Raw genomic sequence first — 21,819 nt, 5'->3', positions numbered from 1 at the left:
AAAATCTCCATAATAAAATGTTGAGAAAAAAAGATACAGACTGGAGGAAACGTATTTCCAAGATATAAGAGATTTTTACCCAGAATATATATACAAAGAGCTAATTATCAATAGGAAAAATAAAAAACCCAACTGAAAATAAGCAAAGGCCTTTAGAAAAAAAGCAGATGCCAACAATGTCTGAAAAGAGCATCCTCTTTGAAAGTGGAAAATTTGAATATAGACAACAGCACCCCCCTTTCCCCTCCAGGCTGGTATCATCTTGCGACGCTTGGCAGATGTCAGCCGGTGGTCGTGTGAAGCAGAACAGCCAGTTTGGCAGCACCTGTGAGTCTGTTGAAGCTGCTAATCCCACCACCCTGAACCATCACCCAGCACGTCTCCTGCAGGCTGGTGAAGAATGGATCAGGCAGCGCCGAAGATGCAGAAAAGCCACAGCAGGACACCAGGCAAGGAGCTTCTACCCCTGTGTGCGGTGGTTAGAACGGAGTCACTACGGAAAAACCTATGACCTGCCGCTAAGTCAGAACCACATACTGACTGTACAGCGTTTACAGAAAAGCAAAACTGCTGAATAAGTAAACACACACACAGACACACACACACACACACACAGCACAGAAAATGGGCTGGAAAAATCCAAACTCCTGCCTTGCTGAGGAAGCAGGATGAGGAACATGAGCCAGAACAACCACTTGCTTTGAAATAAATGTACATATACACACATGTATTGCTTACCTAATTAAAATGAAAAGCATTAATCTATTACCAGTTTAAAACAAAGCTCACCCAGGCTTTAACTTTCCCAGCACTTATTTCAGAGCAAAAGTGGCAAATTACGTAATTTATTTAGGATTTTATAACCTATATCCCCAAATCAGCCTTCCGTTTCTCTCTGCCATTCCTAAACCAGTTCACACCTACCACGTAGCACAGGTCTCTCAAAACTCCGTGGACCCTTGTAAGATGGCAGTGATCTCTCTCTCTCTCTCACACACACACACACACACACGTACGTCGTCCAGGCACCTGTTGATTCGTGGCTTTGAGCAGGTGCTATAGAACAGCTTTCTATTAGAGTCAAACCAGACTGCCACCCTTTGAATTTTCTTCAAGTTATGAGACGGGGTGAGATGGCAGGGTTATTTGCTATAATCACTAATCAATACAGTTCAGATCTGTCACCTAGTACCACCCCCCATCCAGGTGCTGAGTCATACCTGACTACGTGGGCAGAAAACTTTGCAGTCGCTCTCCCCAGCCACTTCAAAACTTTAAAGAGTGGTTTGCTTTTAAGTATACTACACAGGATTGACTTCAAGCGAGAATTCACGAAATCTGCGTGTCCGTAATACATTCTATGACTGATAAGAGCAGAGTGTGGGCGTGTATATATCCATATGATTTCAGCTGTTTCTCCATTTCGTGAAACAAATCAAACAGCTCACCAAAACTAGTTGAAAGTTTTATTTATATAAAATTCATTAAGAACATAAAAGATTGTTTCTTTAAAAAAAAATCTGCAGTTATTTACAGCAGTATTGCACAAGTAAAGTGGCAATTACCCTGTCAAAATTCATCAGTGCAAAACACAAGTAAGCCAGGGAAATTGCAATACATATGCTACATATGCTGGGTCCTAGGAAACAAGTTAGTGATGAATCAGTATACAGACAGATCAGTGCTATTTATAAATGAGTACCTGATGAGTTCTGATACAGTAACTAGTGATCACAGAACCTGGACATAAAACGTAAGAGAGCTTCTAAAGTCTGAAATTCCCAAATAAAAGTAGTCAAGTTACTTAGCCGGGAGCTTGAGGCTGCTTCTTGCACACAATGCTGTTTGGAGCAGGACAGGAGTTACCCCAGCTGGTTTAGCGACACGCGTGGTCACATTCCTGCACACACGCGTGTGCGGGGTGGACACACGCAGGCACCAGGCTAAATCAGCAGGGATGACAAAGCCATCGACACAGAACTGCTAGGAAGTCTCTTTCAAGCTTCCATTTCTTAACAGCCAGTCCAGTGGGGCCCCCAACCTCTCTCGAAGGCTTTGGAGAAGCAGAAGGAAAGCGTCACCCTGGAGAAGCAGGTGGATCAAATGCAGGGACCGAATGGTTCAGGGCAGGGGCTGTACAATTAGTTCCCGAAGACACACAGTTTAGTTCGCACCTCAAAGCACAGGAAGCCACAGAGCGGGTGGAGGGAACTCAACTACTCGTCAGTTGCCAGTGAGGGGTTAGTGGTGTGAAGAGGTCCTGAAGTCTCTCTGGAAGCAGAGGCCACTGGTCCCACTGTGCCTTCATCCTGCCTGGCCCCTGCCCTCAACAATCTCATGACGGCACCTCCAGAAGAAGACGTTTCCATTTCTCTGAACATGGTATTGTCAGGGATAAATTTTCAATGGAAAAAATCCTTCCCAACTGCCAATAACACATATTGGGTTGGCCCAAAAGAAGTTCGTTCGGGTTTTTCCATAAGATGTAATGGAAAAACCCGAATTTTTGCCCCCCCACCACACATACACACACACACGTATATGTTTTGGCTTTAAAATACGGCCTGGAGTTAACAGCATTTGCTTCCATGAGAAGCTAGCCATTTGGGAACAAGAGAAAGTCACTGGAAAGTTCTAGAGTAGAATTTGACAGCCTGCTAGGTTTATGGTCTCTCGCTGGTGTCTAAACACAAACTTCATCATGAGGACAGCAAACTCTACAAATCTAAACCCATTTGACTAGAAATACCAGGAACCAAAGCTGGAGGGCCACCCCGGGGAGACCACGTGGCCTGCAGTGAGCTAACCAGTCGCCATCTCAGTTAAAGCAATTAACAGGACAGCAGGGGGTAGGGGTCAGGGAGGTCAACACTTTTCAGAATTTAAGACATTAAATAAGCTGGAAATAAATATACAACATCCCTACAAGTTACAGCATTATGAAACAGTAGGACACATTACACAGAAAAAGAATCTACAATATTTACAATCCTCAATTCTGAAAAAGTTTAGTAAAAAGTGATTTTTTTTTTTTTTTTTTACTCATTTATGCTGTACAAAATTTTACAAGAAAGGTAAAGGAAACATAATAATTGCACACAGACGTTTGGCTCAGTTGATAAGTAAAATATGACTTCCTAATCTAATAAATAGTCAAAATATATACAATATTAAGAAGGGGAAACAGGAGAAAGCTGTCGTCTACTGTGTACATTTTTTGTTTTTGTTTTTTTAACTCGGAAGAAATTTTCACCTGGTTTCTCCACAACCAAGAAAAAAAAAAATTCTTCATAAACAGGAGTCCAGGTAATTTGCAGATTCACTCATGAAGTTAATTTTGTGTGTGTTTATTGCATTTCTGTGAAAAGTCACAGGACACTCTCTACAAACCTCACATGAGACGAGGTGGTCAAGGCACAAAACCCGCATTCAGTTTCCAAAAAGGGATCGAGTTATTTTTTCTCTATAAAAAGTCAAAGAAAGGAAAAATAAGAAGTCAAAGGTACACCCACAGTGGGTATACTTTCTGCAGGGAGGCATCTTGATAAACAGATACGTACAGTACAGACGTCTAGTCACCTCTCTTAAGTCCTGGGGCAACATCCTCTTAATACTTCTACAATTCATAGAATCTCTACTTTCCTCACCAGCTGCTTCCACGGCCAGCCCGGGGGCCTGGAGGCCGCCGAGCCCGAGGTAAACTTGCACGTGGGCGAGCAAGCACTCAGCCCCCGGGCACCAGGGCTGAAGGAACAGAATAAAGTGCTCCAGTCCGAGAGACTGGCCCGTATAGAGTATGGAGGTCCTGGGAGGGGAGCGGCCCAGAACCAAATACGTCTTTGGTGTGTGTGTCCAGCAGGCCCACGGCTGCAATTCCACCAACCACCTTAACAACCGCGTGGACTTGAGGACCCTGCAGAGGGGTTCAAGACATGCCAAGGACACAAGCTGAGACTCAACACAGCTTTACAACAATTCAAGACCCCAAGAAGATATCTGGGGAAAAGAAAACTTTTAGAAGGAAGAATATTTGGAGTCAAATATCTCTACCTAAGGAAAAAGTGTATATGCAACATATATATATATATATACTTATATAAAATTATGAAGATACAAAAATGAATCAATTTTTCCAACTGATAACGTGAAAACACTGGTTCTCGACGGGCCAAAAGCAAATACGATAGTTGTTGTTGGCACTGTTGACTCATCTGAAAAATCACGTATCTTTTTTTAAAAAGCTGTTTAATGATCTGAGGTTTCTAAAACTTTAAGAGTGATGGGGTTCACAGAACGATCTCCACCTCCCCTCTTTCAATGCTCCCTAATCTGTCTTTCTTGGGTCTCCCCAGTAGTTTAACTGCCTTTGAAAAGACTGACCAACTCGTGGGCTTCCATTCTCTGCCATAATCATGGCAGGCCCGGAGGAAGGGAATCCCCAACAGAAGTGGCTGCATGCAGGGGGCCTGACAAAATCCAGCCGTCCCAAGAGAAGTGGAACAAGTGACACAGACAGCTGTCAGAAGGCCAAGGGACCATTTCAGACTTGTGTCCGACGGGGTTTTTTATGGAACTGCTGAGAGCAGAACTAAGTCTGTATTTCAGAGAGTGGGAACCAAGTGTTAGCCATCAAAAGCCAGATGAACTCTGAGCTGGACAAAAAGCCAGGATGCCCAGGAAACGGCTGTCTCAAGTCCCGCCCATAGCCTGCGCCAATTCCCACAAGGGCTCGAGCTTGGATACCTCGACGGAACTCGGCTGCACGTGGGCATGTTAACCACCTGGGGCCTTAGGCTGAGAGTCCATCCTGTGATATGGGAAGGCCTGCATCCAGAAAAGCCAACAGTGCATACCTTGTGTTATGACTGTCATTACCTCTTCAGGACACTTCTAAACGACAAGCCCATCAAAACCAAACGAAAACCAACATCGAGCATCTCCCAGTGAGTAAGCTACCAACAGACAAACAGACCTATGTCTGATACAGGCAGATACTAACTCATGTTCAGATCCAATTATACTTTTTACCATGAAAATACACTGGACCAAATGTGTGCATCAGTGTCCCGACAGGCTGGAGGAGCATCACCAAAGGACGTAAGGAGAAACACAAAAAGAGTCTGAAATTTTGCCACAGATGCAACTGAATTTAAGGAGGTATGTAGATATTTACAAAATGGGAGTGGCACGTCAATACAGGCTGACAAGAGACCCCTCTCCCCCTTTTACCAGTTCCACTCACAAGAACTTTTTTGGTATTAATAATAATGACTTAAAAAAAAAAGGTCCAAGAAGCAATGGCAGGGAAGGAAGGAGCCACATCATACCTCTCCTGTTTAAAAATGCTGTATGGTGACCTCTAAAAATAAACTAAGGCAGCTTTATAAATCAGCTGGCTCAGTTTCCACTGCAGAGTTTACACAATCCTCTGAGAGTAGGCAAAAGGTTCTTAAAATTTTAGTACAAAAATCACTCACGAGTTGGTTAAAAAGTTTCCGTTTCCTTTTTGAAAAACCTGTTCTTATCAAAAGGTGGGGAAAAAAAAAAACAACACACGGCATGTAAACACCATTCTTGCATAAAATCGTGCTCCAAAGAACCATGATTTGTACAATGTTTAAAAAGAGAATCCTCCCTCATTTACATTCACAACAAGCTTCTGTTAGAAAGTCGGCCGCGTGGTGATGATGAAAGACAAGGTCAGGTCCACGTGCAGCTCGGTGTCCTCCGGGGACACGCCGGCAGGCTCCCCGCCTGCCCCCTCCGGCGAGGGACCTCGGGCTGCACAGCAAGGGCACCGAGACACCGAGGTGCTGGGCTTGTCGATCTGAACGAGCAAAATGTCTGCACATCCCAGCTCCGTGAGGAACCCGCTGTCACTGCATCCTCCACACCAGACGGATGATGTGGCGTAACAGTCGTAAGATCACCATTTGCGGGTGACCTTCGGCTGCTTGGTGATTATTCAGAAAGACCTGAAACAACAAAAGGAAAGCTCCTTACTTTCCAGCCCCGACTTATTTCGGGGCTTGGCGGGGGAACCCATATTTAAGGGAACAACCAATCCCATCTGAACAGCTATGAAGGTGCCTCTTAAAGGGCCACTTCTTCCCTGAGACGTCACTGCAAAAAAGAGCAGGCACACCAAATGATGGTTTTCTTTAAAGCGACCAAAGGGATGTTTGGAAAGCTCAAAGTGAATCCCTGAATCTGTCCCCCCAACCTTTTTTTAAATTGTAAACTCTTGTAAATTCTTCTTTGGAATAAAGGAGGCTTTTACCGTTTATTTGTGAGTTGCAATTTTTCCCTGTATTCCCCCATTCAATCTGGGCTGCCACGATCAGACAGACAGAAAGCGTGAGGACACTTTTTTCTGGCATCTGTAGTGGAAATCTCAGCAGACAGTAACTGCCCCGGCTCTGTCAACTAGATGCACTGTTTCCCCTTCTAAAAACCACAGGTGACGCCATCGCTGGCCGGAGATGCCTCGATCAGGAAACGTAGCAACCATTGGAAAATGAGTATCCCCACCGGCTCTGCGCAGGTGCTGGAGAAAAGCTACTCCAAGTCCCGGAGTTGAGGTGGGGGGGGTCCCGTGAAGAGAGGCGCAGGTAAAGCAGACGGAAGAGAGGAAAGAAAGAACCTGGTGGATGCGAGGTAACCACCCTACTGCCCAAGTTACCAACATTCAAATACGTTTCAGACTCCCTCAAGGGTGAGTTTCGGGTGGCTGTCATTTACTTGAGACATCAGTGATTCGGGGTAATTTGCCCTAAGAAGCTAAATAAAGTGGAGCACTGATGCGCCACCGCGCCTCTGGCTGTCGGTGGGCAGCTCCGCTGGGTAAGCGTTGTTGGTCCAGTGCTGCGGCCACGGTCACCGACAAAGGCGGCATCAGCCACTGGCCCCTCCAGTACCCCGGAGTGGCAGGCAAAGAGCGATGAAAAATAGAAAAGCCCTGTTTGCCGGGGACCACCACGGGATCATGACAAGCTGAGAAACTGTTCCAAAGGCAACGGCCAGGGTATTTCAAGGTCTCAGGGGTCCTTGGGTCTTCCACCTTCGAGCTCTAATCCATTTCGCAGGTTAAGAGCAGGGTGTAAACTCAGAGCAGCCAAAGCTGGCAACAGAGCACATCTGCCTCCATGTCAGGAGCTGTGACCGGTTTCCCTGTTCAGGTCTGAAATCCACACCCCAGGCCAGCTCCCTGCTCTGTCTGGAGTGCTCCACCAACCCCCTTCTCACTCCGGCGGGCTGGGGGGCGCTTTCCAACACACATCCACGGGACCACTGGCCACGGGGCAGGCTGAGGACAGGCGTCCCCTTCCCAGACACAATCGCTGTCCACAGACGCGAGCTGCAAGCAGAGCTCCCTCTTTGCCACTGTTTACACAGCCCTCTGGGGCTCGCTGTACGGGATGGAATTGTGATAAGGCCGGAGCACTTCCCTTGCTCCTTCCAGAACCAGGAACCAGACTGGAGGAAATCAGCTTTATGTAAGCGATTCCTGTAGAGGCGCTCCGTAACCACAGTCTGCGATTTTTATCTGCTTGACACACAAGATTGCTTTGTTTTGATTTAACTTTCAAAATTACTTTGCTTCTTCTGGGTGAGAATAATTTAGGGGAAGGTTAATTTTAGTTGAGACTAATATTAACAGGTTGAAAGAGGCTTATTCAAAATAAAACCACGACTTACTAAAATGAAGAAAGCGTATGCAGAGCTGAGCTAAACTATCACTTCAAGGTGGGAAATCTCAAGCCAAACACTTGTCACTGCTGGCCTCAGCAGGACCGGAGAATGGAGTCAAAATGACGCCACGAGGGGACTGGGTCACACAGTAGGGACAGACGCCAACTGTTGACACTTAGCCAATTTTATATTCCAGAACTGGCAGCGTCTGAGAGGAGAAACCTTCCACGCACCCTTGAGGACAGCAGGCGTAGGATGAGAGAAGCCTTCCCGAGTTTTTTAGATTGTTGCTTTCGTGTCACGTGAAAATAATATGGGGGGGTATGCAAAGACATGCCAGGGTGGCAGGGGAGTGCAAGAAAGATCTGTTAAAAGGAACACCCAGGCCCTGACAAATGAGAAGATGCTACAACATCTGGGTTAGCGAGGATATGGGGACACCTGGCCCCTCGACAGCACGCGTGACAACACGGCACATGCCGTTAAACCAGCAAATGATTGCTTTTGGACGACATTCCATGGAGGAAGCCATTACCACTGATTCCAAGAGCCCTGGCAGCCCAGAAAGCCCTCAACAGCTGGCAGAGCCCGCTGAAGCTGCTGCTGGCACAGCGTGGATGGCCCACACCTCACGAACAGCTGGAGGATGGGCAGCTGGTGCCAGGGCAGACGCGCTGCCCTCTGACACCTGCAGCCGTACTGATCAGCTTCCTTACGGGAGTCACCGAGCACACGGTCTGGGCCTGACGATGGTAACGGCGGGCAGACGTGGTCGGCCCAGCCAGCATGAGATCTTAGGCTTCTGGCCTCCAGGAATGTGAAGAAATACATTTCTGCCGTTTAAGGCCCCCTGTCCGTGGTCCTGTGCTCTGGCCGTCCTAGCAAACTAATATACCCACTCATGCTTAATCATCATTCCTGGTCCTTCACCTTTTAAGTGAGAAACAAAACTTCTTAGCTCAGAGTTGCGTAATGCTGCTTTAGTCTAAATCATAAAAACACTTTAGAAAGATATATTACAATGATTCATCTGGGGAAAGAACTAAACAACTAAATACACTCCTGGGTACAAACAGTTTATGTCTTACACACACACACGTACAAAGTGCAGGATCCCATCCAACTGGGATTTTCATCTCCGTGGTCTAGATCAAGAAGTGGATTATTTGGGGTAACTAGCCTTTATGGCCATCTTGACAGTCCATGCTCCTCTCTGGCCGAGGGGATCCGGCATCACAAGCAACGCTCGACGTCGTGGCCCGTCTGCACCCAGTTAAGTCTCGTGGGCATTCCTGAGTCGCCAGCACAGCGCGCCGGAGAGCACGGCACAGCCCACCGTACAGGGCGCCCACAGTGCCACCATCAATGAGAAGAGCCCGAGGGAAAGCTGCCCTGTGTCAGGAGCCACAGGCAGGCAAGTGCAAGTTCCCACCTCGCAGACGGAAACACATCCACACGTTCCAGTGAAACCTGAAGCCTACAGCAAAACACAGTCAAGATGCGGAGGGTCCTTCTTGTCCAAAGAGCAACACGACAGTATCTCCTTTATGGAGCTTACACTCTGCTGAGGGACAGAGCCATGCGAACGAACACGATCTTGTGACAAGGGTAAAAAAGAGGTAAAGACAATGACAGAGAAAGAAGCATCGGCCAGAGAGGCGGGTGGCGGGGCCGGGAGAGCCGGGGCAGGGAGGCACAGCGCCAAGCGCCAGGCTGAGTCAGAGGAAGAAGAGTTGCTGGGAGCAAAGGAGAGGGAATTATAGGAGGAGAGGCAGGGCCGTGCCCGCAGGAAGGAGCAGACGGCCTGGTAAAAATCGTAGTTTATGGGAAAACATAGTATTTGATTTTTCACAATAAGCCAGAATGAAAAGCAGTGTCAGATTCCAGGGCTGTTCCATCCATCCAAGAATCGTCCCCTAAAGGTGCTCGCGATGGACTCAGGAGCTCTGAGTTTCCCTGGACAGTCTTGGGTTTTCTTTGAAGATGTGAAATATGACCTTGGAGACAGTGTCAAGAGCATTCAGCAGGGAATCCCAAACAGTTCCCTGCACGTCCACACCAGAGGCCACAGGCTCACCTGGGTGGCAGATGGGGTGCGCTGTACCGAGGGTCTGCCCTGGAGTGGGGAGCAGGGTCCAGGCTGACTTGTCACGACCGGGGAGCAGCCCATATGTTGAGGAGCTGGGCCTCCGCATGGGGTGGGACAGGAGAGGAGGCTCAGGGACTAGACCCAGCGCCGGCGACCACCATGGCTGTAGCACCGGGACCGCCTCAGGTTGCACTCGAGACCACCAATCAAGTATCAGGGAATTTAATTACATTTTTTTTTTTTTTTTTTGGTGGTATGTGGGGCTCTCACCGCTGCGGCCTCTCCCGCCACGGAGCACAGGCTCCGGACGTGCAGGCTCAGCGGCCATGGCTCATGGGCCCAGCCGCTCCGCGGCATGTGGGATCTTCCCAGACCGGGGCACGAACCCGCGTCCCCTGCATCGGCAGGCGGACTCCCAACCACTGCGCCACCAGGGAAGCCCTTAATTACATTTTAACATTTACATTTACATTGTTGCCAAAACAACAATCACAGCCAAACCAGGGAAGCAGGTGTGCGGCATGCAAAAGAGGCCTGGAGCCCAGGCTGCCCCGGGGAACTGGCCAGGTTGACCACAATGTGCCTGCAGTGGGCTGCTCTGATCCCGCTTCACTCTCCTGCAGATGGAGAGGAGCCCAGCCTCTGGAAAGTACACAAGACACAGCAGGCCTTCGGACTTTGTGAGCCTGAGCTTGGGGACAAGAAGGATCGCCCACCGTCACCGATAAATGGAACAACCTGGCACACGCCTTTTCAGTCTTCACGGCCCCCCAAGCCAGCGTGGCTCTCCTGCCCTTTGACAGACGGGGCTTACGGATCAGGAACCACCAAGTAAGCCTGACAGTTCATCTCAACTCCAGCTCAGTGCAGGACACACACTCACCAATCCGGGCTCCAAAGGCAGGGTCAAACATCGCTGGGCCAAGTGACTCGGTACGTACAACCCACAGGTACACTCAGCATTACTCAAGACGGCTTTCCGTCAAAACCACACAGATGCGCACAGTGCAATAAAAATCAAGGTTGAGGAAGATCACAAATGTTAAGAAAGAGACACTTACCCTGGGAACTAGGGCTGAGATTGGCTGCAACAGAACCACAGTTTAGGGAAGAGTTTCCTGGCAGTCAAGGACACAAGGACATTATTTTTCACCGTCTTATCAAAAAGAGCTCAGTACCAAACCCTAGGAGGCAAACCAAAAAGCAAGGTGTACCCACAGAACTCGGAGACTCTGAGCAATTTTTTAAAACTTGTACAAAAGCTTGTTTCTTATAGAATTTCAACACTGAATGCCTAAGACATCCTAAACTTTTTTTTTTTTTAAGGTAGATACATTTTTAAGTGGGAACACGTTCTAGGAGACTGAATTCTGGACTCTGAGACCAAGAAGGACGCTGACAAAGAGAGAACCTCTTTGTCAGAGGATGGAGCGTCTGTCTGTCTGGATGGTGTCTGCTCCCCCAGGGGCGGTCACGGCATCTTCCAGAACGGTGCTGAGAGCTGCCATAATCACAGGTGACGGAGTGAGGCAAGGGACAGAGGGGCCCTGCTGATGGATGGAAGACCACCTCTACCCAATCACAACGCATCAACCTAAACGTTATTTTAAGGGACAAGCGCGTGACACAGAGGTCAGAGAGGAACAGGGCCCATGTGTGATGACTCAATGTGGAGACTTTCTGAGAAGACCTGGTCTCTCTCCACTTTAAGACCGAGAACCACCGTCAAAGGACATCTCAGCTCAGATTCCAGTGCAGGCTCCATATCCACTGCTGTTCTCAGGTGTCAGACATGCTACTGCAATGCTGCCCAAAAACCAAATTCACTTTCTATTTATCACCAAGGCAACATGGGCATTTGCATAGCCACTGCCTAACATGCTTTGATGTCAACACAGCTGTGGAAAGGGTGCCGGCAGAGCTCCCTGGCCGGATGCGGTGCCCCCCTCCACCCCAAGCACCAGAAGTGAGCTCTCCCACTAGGGTGATGATGTGATCCCCAAACGTCGCAGAAAGACTGCATCTGCACAGATCCCGCTTTCCAGCTTTCAGTGCATCATTTCAAAGAATCTATTACAGGTACCGCTTTTGGTAGGACCAATACTCACTTCTCCCATTAACCTGGCATGCACTGGATTTTCTTAGTACAATACCTCCCCCTCCCCGCAGTATATCTCTAGGTAACTTGTCGGCCCCCAGGCCCCACGGCTCCAGCTGGCTGAAATGAAGAACCCTGGCCCGTGACCTTCGAGGTGTGTCACTACGTCAACCACGGAGAAGCCGGAGAGACGGCTCTTACAAGTCCCGCACGAGGCACCATTAGACAAAATATTAGATGCAGAGCAAGAACACGCTGTTCTAAGATGCCCCGGCCTGCGACAAATGCTAATGAGATGTAAGCACTTTAACCGCTGCTCAAACCCCTCTGCTTTGGCTCAACTGGAAGAAGTCTAGCGGAGGATGACGTGATAGGCCGATTATTTCTGTATGTCTGCAGGAGGGCCGAGCCTCAAAGTGCATCTCCATTTCCTCCTCAAGAGATTAAAAAAAAAACCCAGCTCGACCTCTCTGAAGTCCCCCTCCAGGCACCTGCGTCTCCAAATGGTTATGTGTTGATGGCCTGCGGTGCCTCAAGGGCCAGGCAGCCATGCAGGTGCCCACCTGCCACAGCCCGACGGCGCCCTCATGGGCAGTGTGAGCGAGCACACAAGCCACATCCAGCTTGGTGCCCACCCAGCCATTCACACACACACCAGCGCCTCAACCTCGGCTCACATCTGTATAACCCAGACAGACGTGGCACGTCCGGGGTCCCCACCCCCCTGCCCCTGGGGTCCCCCCCCCACGACATTTCCTTTAACGAGCTGGGTACTTAGCAGACACATAGGTGAACAAAGTTACTAGGGTCTCTCTATCCAAAGCTTAAAGACCGATGGAGAAAAGTCTCAACTACAGTTCAAAGTGAGAGAAGACAGGATGGTAGCACGGGACGATGGACGGCATTTTCTAGATGCGTCTCTAAGTGCTTTGGTTTAATCGTCACTACATCCCTAAGAGGCTGACCGAAAATGGGGCTCCTGAAGGTGGACAGACGGAGTCTGACCCCGAGGTCCCGGCCGTTGTCTGTGAGCTGCATCTTACTATGAGATCACCCTTTGTCCCCCACAAGTCACGGAAAGGCCTCCGTTCAGCCCTCCACAGCCACGGTCTCCATGAAGATAATCTGAACCCCATGCTCTCCGGGAAGGTCTCGGGGAAACACAGCAGAGCCGATGTCACAGGAGGGAGGCTCTTCTCTCTCACAGGCTCCGGCATCTCCGTGATGGGCTCATTCTCTTCATCTCGTCACTGTCCGTGTGGTACGGATATGGCACGTGTCAGACAGGTGTGCAAGGCTCTTGAGACCGCAACTGCCTTATCCAACTCCATGGAAGACACTCATTAAACCTGAAAACTGTATCCCAAATAAATGGCAGGCATCAATTTATCCTGCCCACGGCTGGCTGTGCTACGAAAACTGTCATTCTATCAACCTGTGTGAGACAAATGTGGGGCATCATCTCACGAGATAGGATGGGCCCGGTTTTAATGTTTGATATGCAGATTTTTCATCATTCATTTCTCAGACAGTAATAGAAAGCATCTCATTTTGTTCAACTCCAACATGGGATTAACGAAGGCCTCAAAAGAGGGCCGTCTGAGAACATGCATCTCTGGACGTAAGTACGGTTTATGCTATTACCCAACAAACTACAATTCTGACCTCTCCCCGTCCACTAGCTACAGAAGACCATCTATAGAAGAATATCCCTTCTGAAAACGAGGCTCAAACAGCACAGGGAATTTCACTTGTTAGGAAAGACAACACATACAGATTTCAAGTTCACATATAGTACAGCTGACCCTTGAACAATACGGGTTTCAACTGTGCAGGTTCACTTACACACGGAGTTTTTTCAGTACGGTACCTGTTTCATTTTACAGATCTTTACGTTAGCGAAGTGGGGGGAAAAGGTTGGGTTCAATATGAGATCACAGTATGTGGAATCAAAAGGACTAGAGTTTGAGTCCTGATCCTGTCCAAACAGTTTCAGCTTCCTGCCCTTGGGTGAGTCATTTATCAATTCCTTTGTCTTGAGGCAGGGATGCAGTGCGTGGATTTTTGACTCCAAGGAGGGTCGGCACCCAGAGCCCCTTTGATGTTCCAGGGTCAACTTACATGATAATGCTAATGTGTTGACACCAATTAAACTGTTGTTTCCCTCAGTACCAGTCTGCAAGCCACCTTTTCTTCTCCACTTTGTGTGGTTCAGGGCTGCACTTCCCTCTGTGTCGTTCGGTCAGTTCATGCCTGCACACGCCCGGGACAGAAGTAGGAGGCAGGCGGTGTGAACAAAAGATACACTGTCTCTCGTGATCAAACAGTGAAAGGGTTTTCATCTACTTCTTGGCCCTTCTAGAGAGCCTGTCCAAGCATCACGTGCTGCTGTCCACTGCAGCCCCCCACCGGGACATCCCCATGCCACAGCTAACCAAGGGCAGCCTAGTGGAGCACAGAGTGCCTTAGGCTGGACAAGCTGATGGCGAGGCAAGAAGGTGAGGGATCCCAGCCTCGGTACTGGGGGCAGGGGGGAGCCGGGGCATGCTGGTTAGAGAATGGGGCTGATCACCCCAAGAGCACGTGTCTTCACATTCTTAAGGGTCTAGCACCCTGTCCATGGCCTCAGACTGCAACCCCAGCCAGGGCCAAGAATCCCATCCAATTGGACACCATCCCCAAGAACCTGCGGTGAGCACACAACATCCCACGCCCGCAGGGGACCGGAGCCCACACCTGCTGACGCTCCCTCCAGCAGACGGGACCTGGACTTGCGCTCAAGCAATTTCTGAGTTGTGAAAGAAGCCAGCAGAGGCTATCAAAACCAACAGGAAAGCTGGCTGCCTCGGTGGAGGCCCCCAGCCATGGGGAAGAGGAGGCATCAAGGTGCCAGCTGCTGCAACACACACAGATGCCGCTGCACCGCGGCTCCCCACCAGCTGCTTGCCCTCTTCAGAGAGCCCCAGAGAGAGACGCAGTTTCCCCACTGATGTCCCTGGCTGCCCGGTGTTCCCCGAGAGCCCTCGCCCTCCCTCCCCGGAATCTCACAGAGCTGGACATGGGGAGCTATGGAGCCAGGACACCGTATGGTTACAGGTCATCCAGCAATGGATCCCAGAGCTCCACCACTTCTCTGGACCCTTGGGTTTTGTCCCACTACATGCTCTACGTGTGCCTAGGCTGCTGCAGCACTTTCATGCCTAATGACATGGTAGGGACGCACCACGGGGCTGCCACTGGCCGAATCTGTGACAATCTGAGCATTAAGTATCGAGAGGGACACATAATAACCTGCTGAACTAAACACGGACCCATGAACTAAAGTTGACAAACGAAGTAAACACAGGGGAGAAAGGGAAGTTCTTCCTCCTTTATACACACTTTCCTTCTATGACAAATGGAAAAGTACTGACTCTGTAGTGGAGGACACCACCTCTGACCAGAGTCCCAGGAAGAGGACAAACTGACACCCTGTGCCTCCCGATACGATGCACGGAGGAGGACACGATGTCACACTGTTGGGACGACTGGCGAAGTCTGCATAAGACCCACAGATGACACAACAGTACTGCCACGTTGTTAACTTCCCAATCTTGCTAATCACTCTGCGGTTGCACAAGAGAATACTCATTCTTAGGAAGGACACGCTGATGAATTTAAGAGTAAAGGAGTATCGTGCCTGCAGCTTGTTCTCGAATAGTTCAGAAAATAGTTTGCACACAGGTAGGTCCAAGGAGGGAGGACGTTAAAGCAAACATGGCAGAATGTTAACAGCAGGGGACTCGTGTGGCAGATACAAGAGGGGTCTTTGTACCATTCTTGCAACTTTGGCGTAAAAGTCTGCAATTATTTCAAAACAGAAAGTTACAAATATACACCAGACTTGGGAGCAGTAAAACTCCCATCAGGTAGAGGGGCGGGTCGCCCTGCCCTGGCAGGGTTCATTTGGGGCGATGACACCCACCGAGTCACAAAAGGAGAAGGGAACATGCACCGGGGCTTTGCGCTCACCTGCGCCTCTCTCACCTCCTGCTTCAAGGATTCAGACTCCACAGCTCCGTCTCATATGCTTCCCCACTGCCCTCAAGTGCACTGAGCACGTGACAACTACACGACAACTTCCTCTATTGCTCTAACTGAAAAAACGGGAAAATATCCTGTCAGGCTTTGCAAGGCTTATGGCAACAAAAGACCAACACTTTACAAAACGTACTGTAACAGTATTAAGCAAGTAGAGACACCGAATATTTAAAAGGCTCCGATCCACCATGAAGCAGCGCGGCGACGGACTCTGCTTGCCAAGAAGGGACACCTCCCCGGACAGACAAGTGCGTAACTTGGAAGCAAAATCCCTCCCATTTCCTCCCCAGATTTCCACCCCCAATATTCAACAATGGCCCATCAGTGTGACCGCAGACAATGGACTGTTTTGAATCCAACAACTCTTAAGACAGGCGTCTGCGGCCCTGGGGTCACTGTGTCACTATCCCGAGTTTCAGAGTCTGCTGTTTTGAACTGGCTGTTTATAAGACCTGGAGAGCAAGTCTGTTTCGTTTTTGAAAAATGAGGTTATAAGCTAGTCTGTCTCTACTCCTGCCCCCCCGACATTCCAGACTTCTTAGAAAGCTAGAGTCCTTTCAATGATTAGCGACTGCATTTTTGCATTGGTTCTTTTTTAAGAGATGCCAAATAAGGTTCACGATTACAAATATTGAGAAATACTGTGATGAGACTCACTTCTATTTATCTTACCCAAAGCACTGAGAACAAACAGGTTACAGCTCATTTGAAAAAACAGATATGAGCATCTTCAACACTAAACTGTGTAATAACACTGGGAGCACGGTGGGGAGGCGAGGTGTGAACTGTGAGAGGCTCTTCTCTCACCTGCAAGGGAGAGGCTTGATGATTAAGACCCCCCCCCCCCAGTGGCCTGTGTCTCCTCTGCACGTGATCTGAACTGTCCCCCACCTCGGTAGCCTACGTGTGGGCATGGCTGTGCTCCAACCCCCCGCCACCCTAGCCCATGTCTCACCACCGACCATTCGGGGCCACCACAGAGATGCATCAGCCAGACCCATCCAGGCAGGCTCGGGGGAAAGCTCTGCAGAGTCACTGATACTTCATGTAAGTTCAAAGAGAAACTTTTGCAAAACCTTCTTAAACACATCTGGCTCTCTGGCCAAAGGTTCTCATCCAACCCCCTGAGGATGGAGCTGTGCTGACTCATCTCGGTGTCCAGAGCTCCCCGGACTCTGAAGGCACCAGAGCCCGGCAGCCTCACTTCTCCTGGGGAGCCCCAGCCAAGCCAGGCCTGGAGCCCTAAGGACCTCTACCACCCGCTTTGAGATGGGATGGGGAGGTGGCAAGCCCAGCGCGCCGGTCAGTTCACGGCCCAGGCTCAGCCTGAGAAGCCACCATAGCCGTGAGAAGTGACCTCTTCCTGCTGGATTCGTGACACGTTCCAGAATCAGGACTGGATATATTCAGCCTACCCTCTTGAAGGGACCGACGTCCCAAATACCCTAGGACCCCGTTTCTGACCACTGTCTCCTAGTCAAGCGGGAGAGCCGAGTCCACACACAAACAGTAACCCCGAAACCCCACCAGCGAAACCGAGGCAGAAGAACTCGGGTAACGGTAACTTCTGCGGCAAATTGCAAGACCACCCACCTTGCCAAAGTGACTGCCATTTCAGATCTAGGCTGAGAGGGAATTTATGTCTTGTGAGCGGGTCCCCGTCAGGTGTAGGCTGCCAGGCATCCTGCCAGCTAGACCCAGTATCACAAGAAATTCCGGAGCCCGTTCATTAATGTGACATTTCCCGTTTAATGACAGAATCACACGACAGCACATTTCCCATCCAAACACACACATACACACCCTATAGAAGGGATGAAGAGGATCCAGCGTGAGTTTTCTGAAACTCCCGAAGTCCCTTATGGAGATTCTACACTGAAAAAATGAAAGACTCTCTTGCAATGGGAAAACATCTCCATGTATGTTTAAAAAAGCTTAAAAGGCATTGTATGTAACAGGAAAACAAGACTGATTGAAAGCAATTTACAGGTAGCGTCTGTTTACTAAGCAACAGCTAGCTACAAAAGAGACTCACATTTAAAGCAGGACAGAAATATTGGGGGGTCCTAAGCATAAACTCCCTCCAGAAGAAAAAAGAAAGAAAAAAATCTTTAAAAAGTATTCATATGAAACAATAATATTTGGAAGAAAAGGAGTCAGATGAAAAGTAACACAGTAAGAAAGAATGATATTAAATCTTATTTTGTAGAAAGTAATTGTTAAGTGCTTCCTTTTCGATAAATCAACAGAAATACCTTCATACATGGTTGCCAGAAAAAAGGTAAGCAAGCCAAAATCACATTCTCTCACACATTTGCTGGTGTACCCCTACAGGAAGTAGTCACACATGCTCATAAGAGCCTAACTCCCTGAGTGAAACCCTACACATTTTAATATGTCTTCCACGGGAATAAGGTGTCCAAATGGTAACATATATTGCCACTGGGCAAAACAAAATACACTCTGTGCCTGCAGAGTAAGACCTAAGGCTGAATTGTTTTTTGTTTTTTGTTTTTTTACCCAACAGCACACCTCAAAAATCCCAGTGGCACTCAATTTGAGGTGTAAAATTTTTATACCCCAAATTACAGGCTATTAATTATTGGCCTCCTAATACATTTCAATAAATGAACACCAAGGACAGCAGTGGGGGCTGGAATGACACAGAGGCCCCCCTGCTCTGACTCACTGCCTGGCAAATCACAGGGGGAGACTTCTACTTTAGAGCTGGCATCCTTCCCTTTGGCTGAGTGAAGATGGAAATTTAAAAATTTCTTGACTTTTGACCCAAACTGCCTCCAGGGAGGGCTGAAACTCCCTCCCTGGCTTGAAGACTACGTTAATATTTATATGGGAATATTTCAAAGCATATACATAATCCCTTTTTTTTTCAAGCATGGAGGGTTTAAGGTTTGTGCTCCTACCATCCCTTGGTCGGCCTCGGATTCTGTCTAATGGCCACCACTTACATTCAGCCATAAAACAAATGGAAAATGGGAAAGGAGGAAGAATGGTAGGTCACACACAGGTAATACCGCTCATTTCCAGAATAAGCACAGGATTATTACTAGTCTTTTCTTTTCTTTTCTTTTCTTTTTTAAATGGCAGGGAGAGGTAGGGTGTGAGGGAGAAAGGGAGTAAAGAAAACATCATTACCCTCCTTGGGTAATATGCATTAAATTCGTCTCCAATACGCCGCAACTCTTGCGCAATCCATATCTCCGGACGCATATCTGCAGGTACAGCCTGAGACTGCCTCATGGAAGCTGCATCAGAACAAACAGAACAAAAATCACATTGTTTTCCATAGATCATTTAGAAAGTCCCAAAGGTCAGTTTCTAGAAGCAAGCCCATCTCACACACGCTTTCATGTTTTGGGACGCTCCCTAACTTCAAGAGCTACAATCATGCATTCGAGATTATGGTGGCAGGCCCTGCTACATAACTCTGGTTCATGAATAAGGAATACAGAGTAATTTAATTTTCAACAACAACTGGAGATTCAGAATTGCCAAATTTAAAAATCTCCTGGCCAGTGAATTACACACTTCCATTTCGAGAAGGCAAACTAACACAACAACGGCACAATCGATACCGCCCAAGAAATAGCCTTGAAACGTATGAGAGTGTAAACGTTTAGGCTGTCCATAAAATAACTACTATATTTTGATCTTAAGGCAAGGTAAAATTCCTAGGAAAAGGTCACACATCATTGAGGAATATGAAATGGTTGTATTCAAAGCAAAGTCAGTGAAAACCTGAGAAATGAATGAGCTTGTTTCCATGGAAGGAGGTGCAGTGATACACAGCCAGTCTGCACAAGTGCCACCAAGGGGCCAAATTAAAGCATAACTGCATGTTTTGTTTCGATATTAATGCAGCCAATAAACATGGCCTCAAGTCTGCAAACACCGTATGGAGAGAGGAAATGTTTTGGGTGTAAGAGCAAAGGCTTTTTTGAAAGGAGAAAAAAGAGGGAGGTTCCCCCTTTCATTAAGCTGTCACTCCCATCCACACCCAGTACATTCAGCCGTTGGTTAACGAGCCCATTTCAAAGCCACGTGACGGCCAAAAATGGAGCACGAAAATGTGAGCTGTCCAAAGATCCACCGAGCATCAGGAAGACGATATTCTCCAAGTACCACGAGGAAAAGTGTTCTCCACACTCAGAGAACAGCTGGGTAACACGGGTAACAGGAAAAGAGATGAGATTATTGGATTTCAACTGCTATTCACATGCAGCTTACGCTAACTTCCTGTTAAAAGGAGCACACTCTACTGGCAATTAAACACACGTGTTACGTTTTAACCACGGCGAAAAATTTAAGCACCTATGATAATCAGATTTTGCCATAACATGAATATAGCTTTCTGTTCTGTATTTCTGTAAAAAAAAAAAAAGTTTTGTATGTTGTATTAAGTTTTATTTATCGTTACAAATAAAAGTGATGTTGGTTCCTAGGTCTACAAAAGCACTTAAAAGGGAACTCTTTTTGGAGTTTTTACCAAGTCTTCTCAATCTCTTGCCCCAACTTCTCTGTCCCCCAGCCCTCACCCAAGAGAAATGAACGACGATCCCACAAAGGCTGAGAGGCAGGGTGTCGTGTGTGCGCGCGCGCATGCGTGTGCCTATGTGTGCGTGTGTGTGTGCGCACAGGTGTGGGGGCACTGAACAAAGAACACATGTGCATCCTCTCCAGAATCATCTGTGCTGGCAACGAGCCAGAGGGGAGACTTCCCCAAGGATGCCTGATGAAGAGCACCAAGGCTGATGACAGGAAACTTTTGGGATAAGCCAGGCGACAACACCCCTCCAACAACACAGAAGACTGCCTTGGCTGTACCTCTGTCACAAATTCTATCATTACTCTGTACAAGCCTATTAAAATTAAATTTTAAGTAGCTAAACCAGCAGAAAACAGAATTCCAGGGTATATGTGATGCCAAGTGGTCTGTAATAGTTCACTCCCTTCTCCTGGGTTTTCAGTGCTTTAAGGATTTTGTCCATCACAGGTACCAAATCATTACTCTCTTTTTATACTATCAGCCAATCAAGTGCTCTTTCCCTGACTTTAGCAGCTGTTGTTACAAAGTTAACTCACCCTAGAAGGAAAGGAAAGCCTCGTTTCTTAGAATGATCACTGTGCTCATCATCTGCAGTTAGCTCAGGGAGACGCATGTATCCACAGATACAAGTGACCAGACCAGCGCACAGGATGCCACGTGGTCGCTCAGAACCCCTGTCACCCACCTCTCCCGGGCGCCAGAGCCCCACTCATTTCTCACTACACTTGGCTCTCTTCAAGAGAGTAAATCTGCCTTCAATCCTAGAGTCAGAAATGCAGAAAATGCCAATTATCCAAAGAAAACCTGTGAAATCTAGACTGCATATTTTACAAAGATTACAGACTGGTAAAAACTGTTGGCAAGTTACCCAAAGTTTAGTAAATCAAGATACTCACTAATTTACCCAATGAATATGAATGCCCATGAGCCAGACACTGTTCAGGAGACGGTCTGGGTACAGCAACCAAAGATGTCCAAGCCCTGCTCCCACGAGCTTATATCCCTGCAGATTAAATGTTAAACTTCAACTAAATGATAAACTTCTTCTGGACAAGGATACTCATACCTTATATTCTTATAACACAAAACAAAGTTAACTCCCCCGGTTAATTTCCCCCAACCTGCAGGAGAAGTCTACTGAATTCTATTTAACACCCTCACTTACCTATGTGGTTTAGAAAGTTCTGTCTGGCTCACGGGAGGGCTGATGGCCAGGAGCACCACCACTGGAGCCGGTGCACATCAAAATGAGCACCTGGTGACTGCTTCAACCTGGCCAGCAGCTGAGAAGGA

General features: G+C 48.0%; 1 protein-coding gene and 1 non-coding gene across 13 annotated transcripts in view; both read right to left on the bottom strand.

Moving 5' to 3' along the window:
- Nucleotides 1–1,507: 1,507 nt before the first annotated feature.
- Nucleotides 1,508–21,819, bottom strand: part of BCL2L11 (BCL2 like 11) — a 46,164-nt gene continuing 25,852 nt past the window's right edge. For 3 of the 12 annotated variants that reach the window (XM_060117101.1, XM_060117097.1, XM_060117093.1), the window contains 2 exons: nucleotides 19,116–19,225; nucleotides 1,508–5,975 (listed from right to left, as the gene is read on the bottom strand). In XM_060117101.1, coding sequence (XP_059973084.1) covers nucleotides 5,877–5,975; nucleotides 19,116–19,225 — 209 coding nt within the window. In that variant the 3' untranslated portion in view covers nucleotides 1,508–5,876. Of the gene's footprint in view, nucleotides 5,976–8,733; nucleotides 10,966–15,890; nucleotides 16,016–18,234; nucleotides 19,226–21,460; nucleotides 21,530–21,819 lie in introns of those variants that run through there. The other 9 variants (XM_060117096.1, XM_060117095.1, XR_009534250.1 and 6 more) reach the window with 8 other exon arrangements.
- On the bottom strand, nucleotides 6,306–6,436 carry LOC132502264 (small nucleolar RNA SNORA31). Its single transcript, XR_009534457.1, has one exon. It is a non-coding gene; the product is annotated as a small nucleolar RNA SNORA31 (small nucleolar RNA).

The sequence above is a fragment of the Mesoplodon densirostris genome, chromosome 14, assembly GCF_025265405.1.
Source record: "Mesoplodon densirostris isolate mMesDen1 chromosome 14, mMesDen1 primary haplotype, whole genome shotgun sequence".
NCBI classification, from domain to species: domain Eukaryota; kingdom Metazoa; phylum Chordata; class Mammalia; order Artiodactyla; family Ziphiidae; genus Mesoplodon; species Mesoplodon densirostris.
This window is presented reverse-complemented; position numbering and strand designations above follow the sequence as displayed.